Source organism: Mirounga leonina, unplaced genomic scaffold, assembly GCF_011800145.1.
Source record: "Mirounga leonina isolate KUSES-001 unplaced genomic scaffold, KU_Mleo_1.0 Mir_174, whole genome shotgun sequence".
Taxonomy (NCBI): domain Eukaryota; kingdom Metazoa; phylum Chordata; class Mammalia; order Carnivora; family Phocidae; genus Mirounga; species Mirounga leonina.
In genome coordinates this window covers 15,683,104-15,693,872 of record NW_023270451.1, presented here as the reverse complement: position 1 = coordinate 15,693,872, position 10,769 = coordinate 15,683,104, and the positions used below count along the sequence as shown (strand labels likewise).

Sequence of the window (10,769 nt, the reverse complement as noted above, 5' to 3'; positions counted from 1 at the left end):
GCTTAGAGACAGTGAAATTTTATTTGCTTAGAGACAGTGAAATTTTATTTAAGTAGCATGAAAAGCATTTAAAATGATCCTCAATTTTATGTAAATGCTCACTAAAGAGAACATGACACAATAACCTGATCCTGTGCTTGTAACTGTGGCCAGTAGACCCCAGTGCTCTATGTCCCTTCCCTCAGAGCCACTAAAATGAACCTTGGAAACACTAGTCCCTTTTCTAGCAATTTTCAGGATACTTCTCCATTTGCTCTTGACTATACCTGCTCCCCTTGTTCTGCTCCAGGCTCCACCTGGCTTCTGACCCTTGTGTTCGTGTTTGCCCTGCATGTTTGATGATGGAATTTGGCCTCCCTATACTGAACTTCTGGAACTCTGTGAGAACAGTTTGCACACCCCTCCTCCCCACCAAGTGTGTCTGACCTCAGACTGCCCTGGCCTGTTGACCCTGTTTGACTCAGCTTCAGCTCTCAAAGACCACACTTCTGCTAAGCCTGACTCATCACTCATTCTCCTAGTGACTGCATCTCATCCCCAAAATGGGGTGGGGTGAGGGAAATGGGTAGAGGGAAAAGATTAAAAAGAGAGGACAGGGACGCCTGGGTGACTCAGTTGATTAAGCATCTGCCTTCGGCTCAGGTCATGATCTCAGTGTCCTGGGATGGAGCCCTGCATCGGGCTCCCTGCTCAGCAGGGAGTCTGCTTCTCCCTCTCCGTCTGCCCCTCCTCCCCCCAGCTCATGCTCCCTCTCTCTCTCTCTCAAATAAATAAAAAATCTTTAAAGTCATTAAGCGTCTGCCTTCAGCTCAGGTCATGATCCCAGGGTCCTGGGATCAAGCCCCGCATCAGGATCCCTGCTCCACAGGAAGCCTGCTTCTCCCTCTCCCACTCCCCCTGCTTGTGTTCCCTCTCTTGCTGTGTCTCTCTCTGTCAAATAAATAAATAAAATCTTAAAACAAATAAAAAGGGACAGAGGGAAAGATATAGAGATGGAAATATAAGAGAAGATAGATGTAATCTAGAAGGCAGAGGAAGAGAGAAGACAACAGAGAAAGCCATAGAATAATCAGTCAAAAACGGGAAGAAAATGTGAGAAATGAGAGAGGGCTAAAAAGACAGCGAGGGACAAAGTCTTTGAAGTACTATGACATTGTTTGGCTGGTAAGTTCTCGGGCATTGTACATGTCACTGTAACAACTGGTGTCCGCCTTCTAAGTGATAGTACTAAGTCTAGGGTGGTTGGTGGGGCCCCTACCTCTTTCTAATGTCAGTTCCCACACTGTGCACTCTAGGATTTCCCCTGCAGGGAGTTCCCTGAGCACTGCATGCAGTTTCTAGGCACCTTGCTCTTCTCGGCCTGAACACCCCTACTTCATCTGTACCCCCCAATTCTTCTTCAGCAAATTCTCCCGTATCATTCCAGATTCTGCAGGGAGCATCGTCTCCTAAAATACACATGTAGGCACTCCCTAATGTTTTCTCATTTCACTTCTGAGCTGCCTTTTAAAAAGCTAACTGAAACCTCTTAAAGAGAACTTATCCGTAAGACTCAGGAGATCTGTTTTCTCCCTCTTTGTAATTCTCTCTCTGAAATATTTTGAATATTGTTTTAAAGGATGTGCTGTGTGTGTGCATGTATGTGTACTTAGTGTTTACTCCTAGCTGTTTTTAACTCACTACATAAGGAACTCTGGAAGATCAACCACATTTCTTAATGGAACTAAACTTTTATCCCTTCCGATTATATTGTAATCATTCAACCAAAGAAGATACTGATGAAACAGAATCAGATTATTTCTTCACAGGATATAAAATAAAGAATCATAAAATTAATCTGACAAGAATTTGGATGGAACTCTTCTTCTTCCCTATTACATTTATCTGCAACTACTGACCTTAGATAAAGTACTGACCTTAAATAAAAGTACTGACCTTAGAGGCGCCTGGGTGGCTCAGTTGGTGAAGTGTCTGACTCTTGGTTTTGGCTCAGGTCATGATCTCAGGGTCCTGGGATCGAGCCGCATAACGGGCTCCTGCGGGGCTCTGCACTCAGTGGGGAATCTGCTTAAGGATTCTCTCACTCTCCCTCTGCCCTGCCCTGCTCCCCCACCCCCACTCACTCTTGCACGCTCTCTCTCTCTTTAAAAGCAATCAGTCAATCAGTCAATCAATCTTTTTTTTTTTTTAAGTACTGACCTTAAATAAAAATCCAAAGAACATCTAGTTGTGGAGAAAGAAAAATTCTTTTCTATAACGTATTCTTTTATTTCCTTTCTTTTTATTTTTTAGTTTCGATATTCTGACTGGCAGGATAAATTATTGATGTCCCTGGGCACCATCATGGCCATAGCTCACGGATCAGGTCTCCCCCTCATGATGATAGTATTTGGACAAATGACCGACAAATTTGTTGATACTGCAGGAAACTTCTCCTTTCCAGGTAAGCATTTGTGTATTTAAAAAAACAAACAAACATACATTGTACTCCTTTAACTGGATGAAAGATCAGAAGTTGATTTTGCTCTTTCTCATCAACTTGTTTAATGGTTTGCACTTCTGACTGACTCCAGATATCACTGAAGAAGTTATAAAATTCTCAGAAAATTCCTTGAATCCTCATTTAAATTTCAACAACTAGATCTCTCCTGTTTGACTTTTAATACAGAGTAAGGGAATGTACAGAAAGCTTTGCATCTAAATAAAGCAGGGAAATCCCTCTACTTGAGGACAGTGGAACTATAATCTGAATATATCTATGCAATGTCCATCCCTTTGGTGATTACGGACACATTTCAAAATACTTCAGTTAGTATGGCCCTACTTCTTAGCTATACTCAGCTTGTAAATCTGTTGCTGGTTTTCTTTTTCTTTTCTCTCCCTGCACGCTTTTTGTAAAAATTCTATCCATCTTCTCTCTCTAATTTGTGGATCAACCAGGTTGACTGGAACTTGATCTAACACTTCACTAAAGAGTGAATGGTTTCAATGTGAGAATGATGTGTTTCGAAACTCACGCAGAGGAATGTGATTACTCAAGAGTCAAAGGAGTCCCATAAGTTAATGTCATCTGTAAGAGGGACTGTGGCAACAGCCCTGGAGTCAGGTTCCAGTGGACAGAGTTATTTTCATATTAGCCAGATTCAACAGTGAAAGTGAAATCTGGTGCTTTCTACCAAGCCTGATGGCTCAGTTCTTCCCAAGAGATTTTGTGGGCACTAGGCTGGAGAAGATTGAGTGAAGCTTTATTGGCACACAGATGGTGGAATATAAAGGGGAAAAAAAACTGATAAAGGAAAGGCAGCTTACATAGCAAAGATACTTGAGAAAAAGTGGACTCTGTCATTCAGATCAGGTAGGAGTTCTCAGTGTTTGCTGATTCAGAACTATGTATTTGGTTAGCACTGCAGAGCTTAAGTGTTATTACCTAAGAGAATAGGATTGCTTGATTTATACAATAGGATCTGTTTACATAAACATTAATATCTTTTAGAAATCTAGTAAGAGTGCCTTTTTATTTTTATTCTTTTTTATTAAAGATTTTATTTATTTGTCAGTGAGCGAGAGAGAGAGCGCACAAGCAGGGGAAGCAGCAGCTAGAGAGAGAGGCTGGGATCACAGAGGGGACTCTGGGATCATGACCTGAGCCGAAGGCAGACACTTAACCAACTGAGCCACCCAGGTGCCCCTAAAGAATAAACTTAAATAAACATCATCTCTATGAGATGAGCAAGTGAGCTCTGCTAAGGCTAAGTACAGCTAAGTACCTGATCTTCTCTCAACTTCCATGATTTTTGCTAAACTCTAGAACTCTCAACATACTGGCAAGCTCTCTGGATTTAGACTGAGTATGAAATTTAAAGATTTCACTTTCTCCAAAGAGGAATGACAATATTATCTTTACAAACTACTAAAGAGTGGACATTGGAAATTAATAACATTTGAGGGACTTCCCATCACAAATTCTCTATGACAGCCTATAAGCCTAATCACAAATGTGGCTATAGAAGAGCAACAGGCGTTTCATCTGGAAGCTATAGAAAGTAAGCTGGCAACTCTGGGGAGTTTATCACCCCAGCAGTCACAGGTTTTTAAGTGACTGGTTCATGCCATTCCCCGGAGAGACCTTGAATTTGGCCCTGGGCACAGCACATGGCACCGTCTGCCATGCCCAGCTTCAAAGCTATTTGCTTGCATAATTAGAAACAAGTGAAAAAACAAAGAAACTGTTCCAAATAAGAAAGTTGTGGAAGTAGTCTGGTGTTAATGAAAACAAAAACAGGACTGATAAAATTGGTCCAAACACTAACTCATCTGTGCTAAGTGTGTGGCATTATTTTAACTTCATTAAAAAAAAAAAACTTAGTCGAGATAAAATACATAACAAAATTTACCATCTTAACCATTTTTAAGTATACAGTTCGGTAGTGTTAAGTATATTCACACTGTTGTACAATCAATCTCCAGAATTTTTTCATCTTGTAAAACTGAAACTCTGTGACCATCAAACCAGCAGCCCTGCATCAGTCTCCACACTCAGCACGGAATCTGCTTGTCCCTCTCCCTCTCCCATCTTGTTCTCTCTCTCTCTCTCAAATAAATAAATACAAATCTTTTTAAAAAGGCACTTTTGGGACACCTGAGTGGCTCAGTCAGTTAAGCATCTGCCTTCGGCTCAGGTCATGATTGCAGGGTCCTGGGATCAAGTCCCGCATCGGGCTCCCTGCTCTGTGGGGAGCCTGCTTCTCCCTCTGCTGTGCTCTCTCTCTATCTCTCTCAAATAAATAAATAAAAATCTTTTTTAAAAAGTCTATTCTTTAGAATTGTTGGACTCTTGGACAGTTGGACTTAATGGGAGTCAAATAGGCAGGGAATGTTAAAAGAAAACAAGGTTTAAATTACAGGAGGGTTTGACAGTGAACGATTGTGAAGAGAGCACATCATGTCAACAGAATAAAGCTCCTCAGTGACAAGGTTTGTTCCCTCACGATGACTCAGCTGTGCAGAAACTATGCACATTCTGCATCCAAAACCTCAAGGACAGAGTCAGAGGAGACATTTTTTATGCAGAGTATTAGGAACTTGATATATTTTATGTCAGGTCTATGTGACTGTAATGATCTAGAAAATTCTGTAGAGAAATCAGTACACCCTGCATGCCTTTGCATTGCTGCATGGTTGAGAGGAAAAGGCATATTGGAGACCCCAGTTACCTTAACTAACTGTATGTACTGCCTATGTACATGCACCAACACTTTGTTTTGTGCTGAATATTTCCGTATGATAAGAGAAGTTCTAGGCAGAATTGAGGAAGGCAGACATTGACTTGAGACTTAAACATGACAGGACTCCCTGTGTAATGTCTCGCTAGGTAATCCTTAAGATGTACAGTTATTTAGACCCTTCACTTACCAGCTGTTTGACTTGGGCAAGTTACTTAACCTTGTCATTCTTACTGTGCTCATCTTTGAAAGGTGATCATAGACTTACTGATAGAATTAAATGAGATGATTTATGTAAAGCGCTGGAAGATAGTAAATGATCAGTAAATATTGGGGAAAACTCGCTGTGAAAACTTGGAAATGAAATGACCACTCTAAAATTCTGTTTCTTCATCCCTAAAATGAATGGACTTGATGGGAGCTCTCTAAAATAAATGGGCAGCTTCAGGAATTCTCCATTTCCTTGTTCTGGGAGGCATTCAGGCAGAACAGAGTGAGAGTTCTCCATCCCAGCACATTAGAATCAAATGAGGATACTTTTTTAGAAATGTGATGCTCTAGACTCAGCCCGAGGTTCTGATTGAACTGTTCTTGCATGGAGCCTGGGCAACTGTATATTTTTCAAGCTCTTCCATGTCAGTCTAACAGGCACATAACATTGAGAACCCCTGAACCAGTTGACTTGGAGATTGTTTATGAAACTGAGGTATAACAGGTAGCATCTGAGAAGACCAGGCCGAGGCCCTTTCAAATCTAGAGTCCCATTCGATTCCCAGATCTAGAATTCCAGATCTAGAGCCCCATGAGATGTCTAGGTCTAGAATCCTGTGAGATTTCCAGAGATTTCTAGATTCCACCTAGAATCCCAGGTCTAGAGTCACATGAGATTTCCTGGTCTAGAATTCCAGATCTAGAATCCCATGAGATTTTTTCTGACCTAGAATTTCAGATCTAGAGTCCCATAAGATTTCCTGGTCTAGAATTCCAGGTCTAGAGTCCCATGAGATTTCCTGATCTAGAATTCCAGATCTAGAATCCCATGAGATTTTTTCTGATCTAGAATTTCAGATCTAGAGTCCCATAAGATTTCCTGGTCTAGAATTCCAGGTCTAGAGTCCCATGAGATTTCCTGGTCTAGAATTCCAGATCTAGAATCCCATGGCTTTTCTGGGAATACATCAACACACATTTGCCTTACCTTAGTCCTCGGGCAGCAGAAACTCTCCTAGGAGCTCCTAGGGTTATTAACCCAGGCCTAGATTGCCATTCTTGGCTTGGACTCTGAAAAAGGAGCATTTCAAATTATGAATGCCCATAGTTTTTTATTTCCTAGGAGGGAGAATCAGTCTGAGTTATAATATCCTCACTGAGAGAATGTAAACATTTGAGGTAGGCATTTGGAGGAGAGTAAAATTCATTTAAGATTCTACATGATTTTTAAGTTCTGGGGAAAAATTAACCCTGTACACATATATGTAGGGTTTTCCCAAGGTTTGAATAATGATTTCCACCATTACCAAGTTTTAAGTAGCTTGTCTGCCTGTGATTCCAAATACAGTTCCAATTGAGCATCTCCAAGTTGCCATATTTAAGAACTCATAGAGGAACTGAGTACACACAACTGAACTGATAAGAACAGAAATAAAATAGGGTCTAATTCCTCCCGGATCTGATAGCTGATGGAGAGCTAGATTAACAAGAGGAAACACTTTATTCTGAACATCAGTAGAAGTTACAGTTTTGAGGGAGAAATTATGCCATAGTCAGGGAAGCATGCCTGGTAATTGATCCTGACAGTAGTTTGAGTTTAGGTACCAGAAAACATGACTACTGGGTTATTTATACATGATAAGTAAACAAAGACTAGTTTCTGTCCTTGCATCATGGTAAATGGGAAATACCTACTCTGGTATGTTTTCTCAACAAAGCTGTGGCAATATTTTGTCCTATTATTTTGACATAGTCTGTTTCCTTTATACCTTTTCATTTTGTATTTTAAAAATTTTTTTTAAAGGATTTCATTTATTTATTTGAGAGAGAGAGAGAGCTCAAGTGCACGAGTCAGGGGGGAGGGGCAAAGGGAGAGGGAGAAGCAGACTCCCCACTGTGTGGGTTGCCCAATGCGGGGCTCGTTCCCAGGACCCCAGGATCATGACCTGAGCTGAAGGCAGACGCTTAACCAACTAAGCCACCCAGGTGCCCCTCACTTTGTGTTTTTTAAAAAGTGAAAACAAGTCATTACCACATGAAACAATCAGTGTAGTATAAAGTTAGGAGCTATGTGTATAGTGAGGACTCTCAGCCTGCTTGCTAACTGTGTGACTTTGGATAAGTTACTTTATCACTCTGTGCCTCAATTTCCTCATCTGTGAGATGGGGATTCACAAAACAGTCCTACCTCATAGGGTTGTGGTGAAAATTAAATGAATTAATACATGTAGAGTGTTCAGAACAGAGCCTGGCAGATAATAAAGGCTCAATACATGCTGGCTATTCCTAAAACAGGAATGGCACATAGGCATTTTTATCAAATTAGTTCAAATTAATAGACAATGTATTTCCTTCCAATTAATAGCACTTTAAAAATACCAGAAAACAGTTTTGCCAGCAAACAGGATGTGGAATGCAGGATGATGACCAGTTCCCAGTGATCCACTGTCTCATCTTTACACGACTCACTTAATCTTCCTTGTCTCTAATTTCCCTCCTTTACAATGCATGTAATTCAGCCTTTGTAGTTCTTATGTCAAAAGGAAGCATGCAAGAGAAAACACACATGTATTAAAATAAAACTAACAGAAACAATTACCTGTAAAGTGCTTTTAGCCACTAAGAAAATATGCCCCTTCAATCCTGTATTTTCTCTTGAGACCATTTCCTTTTCCTCCTCTGCCTTCTATATGCCCTGCATGCCCTCCATCAGCTCCTCTCTGCTGCCTTAGGAAGCCCTTTTTGCTAAAGGCCTGATACCGCCAGGATCAGGGGCAAACCTAGGAGGGCTGTCTTTCCCTATCTGGGCCCTAGATGTCCTGCACCTAAATCCTTGGACTCTTTATTTGAGCAAAGTGAAAAGAATTCACTGAGGTTGAAAAGAAAAAAAAGATTTTTAAAACCTAGTAACATCTATTAATAGTTCAACCTTTCAAAAATGTCTTATTTTTGTTTTGTTTTGTTTTTATTTAGTGAATTTTTCATTGTCAATGCTAAATCCAGGCAGAATTCTGGAAGAAGAAATGACTAGGTAATTGGCTAATGCATACATATATATATGTAGGTATTATATATATAAATATGTACATTTATATATAAATATTTATGATATACTTTTAAAAGTGTTTTATTTGAGGATATTAGCAAACTTTCAGAGAATTTTAAGAATATACAGAGTCTCTGTATACTCTTTACTTTTTATTATATTCTTTGACCTATTGTTATCATTTTTTTTTAAGATTTATTTATTTATTTTAGAGGGAGACAGAGAGAGAGAGAGAAAACATGAGCCAGGTAGGGGCAGAGGGGAGAGAGAATCTCAAGCAGACTCCCTGCTGAGAGTGGAGCCTGACGTCGGGCCCCATTCCAGGACCCTGAGCTCATGACCTGAGCTGAAATCAAGAGTCAACAACTTAACTGACTGAGCCACCCAGGCACCACTGAATTATTATTATCATTTATACCCACCCCCCGACCTCCACCATCTGAAGTAACTTGCATACATCATCATGGCTCCTTACTCATAAATACTTCAGTGTGGTTCCTAAGCATAGGATACTCTCTTCATAACCATAGCACGATTATCAACTCCAGTAAATCTAATATTGATAGAGTACTTTGATCTAATCCACCATCTGTATTCCAAGTTTGTCGGTTGATCCAATAATGTCTTTTATGGCATTTTCCCTTCCTTCAGCCTTAATAGAAATCTCAAAAGTCTGTGACATAATGTTCGTATGTTTACTTATCAATTAATGTTGCTGATTTAAATGAGCTCCATCTGTATGTTACTGCAGGCCTGAAAGGCTTCTATCTGGAAACAGTTTGTAAAATTATATAAAAAGTATCTTTGAAAGTATCAAAACTGAATATGTTCTTTTTTTTTTAAATTCTATTTATTTGAGCACGAGCAGGGCAGAGGGCAGAGGGAGAGGGAGAAGCAGACTCCCTGCTGAACAGGGAGCCCAATGCGGGGCTCGATCCCAGGACCCTGTGATCATGACCTGAGCCGAAGGCAGACGCTTAACTGACTGAGCCACCCAGGCACCCCAAATTTGTTCTTTTTAAAGATACTAACTTTCCTCTAATTTAGTTAAGACTTCCCTCAAAGTTAGTTTGAATTTATGATGTTTTTAGCATACTATTAAAAAATATTTTTGAATTCTGCCAAAGAGCAAGAGGGTTTTTGTTTTTGTGTTTTTTGGCGGGGGTTGGGGGTTCTTGCTGTGAACAATATGAGAAAACTTAACACTAAGTACCATTTCACATGGTCGATCTGTTTATTCCATATGTGAATAGTAGTGAACTTTTTCAATACAATAAGATATGCAAGTCTAGAATCTTAATTATGAAAGAAGAATCACACCATATCTACAAATTGTCAGTATCAGTTTTAAGATGATTCATTAACACCATTATTTTTTGCACTTAACCACAAAATGTATCTGTTTTTTGGTAATTCAAGCGAATAGATTTGCCATCATCCTCTTCTAGTTTAAGAAAGAGAAGAGAAAAAATGTTAATGTGTCTTTGTTACAATGTCCTACACAATCTATATGATTTCAGTAAACTTAACTCCCAATTTTGAAGATTTTTCCTGAAAGAGATGAATAAAGAAGAGTATTTAAAAGAAACTTTATAATTATTTTCCAGGTATGCATACTATTACTCAGGGTTAGGTGCTGGAGTTCTCGTTGCTGCCTATATACAAGTTTCATTTTGGACTTTGGCAGCCAGCCGACAAATCAGGAAAATCAGGCAAGAGTTTTTTCACGCTATTCTACGACAAGAAATAGGCTGGTTTGATGTCAGCGACACCACGGAACTCAATACACGGTTAACCGAGTAAGTGTATTGTTTATGTCACACTTTCATAACAAAATGAACCACTAACTTTGTGTAAATGTGTCATGGTTAGACTTTAAATTAAAAAAACTACTAGATGAAACGTTTGAGACGAATGGGGACTAGATCATCCGACAGCCATTTCTAGCATTTACGTTCTGTGCTCCCATGCATTTTCCTTATCTGTTAGTTTGTTCTTCTCAGTGATTTAATAGGTTAATTTGAAGACTGAGCTCACATCTTACATTTATTTATCTCTCCGTGGAGCTTGCTACAGGGCCTGACAGATGTTATCCGTTCAATTAAGATAGTTGAATGAATGAGTGTATGTGTGCGTGAAGTCACAGCAAGACTTGTCTTCGTAATTGTTGGCTCTTCACTTGTTCGACAGATATTTGAGGGCCTATTATATGCCACGCACTCTTCTAGATATTTATGATATACCAGTGAACAAGACAAAGATCTCTGTCCTCTTGTTGCTTACTTTCCAGC

General features: G+C 39.7%; 1 protein-coding gene across 2 annotated transcripts in view; it reads left to right on the top strand.

Moving 5' to 3' along the window:
• The window catches only part of ABCB4 (ATP binding cassette subfamily B member 4), a 74,528-nt gene that overhangs the window by 4,679 nt on the left and 59,080 nt on the right, over window positions 1–10,769 (top strand). For both annotated transcript variants that reach the window (XM_035020479.1, XM_035020478.1), the window contains exons 4-6: window positions 2,293–2,443; window positions 8,406–8,463; window positions 10,086–10,277. In XM_035020479.1, the coding sequence (XP_034876370.1) occupies window positions 2,293–2,443; window positions 8,406–8,463; window positions 10,086–10,277 (401 nt within the window). The remainder of the gene's footprint in view (window positions 1–2,292; window positions 2,444–8,405; window positions 8,464–10,085; window positions 10,278–10,769) is intronic.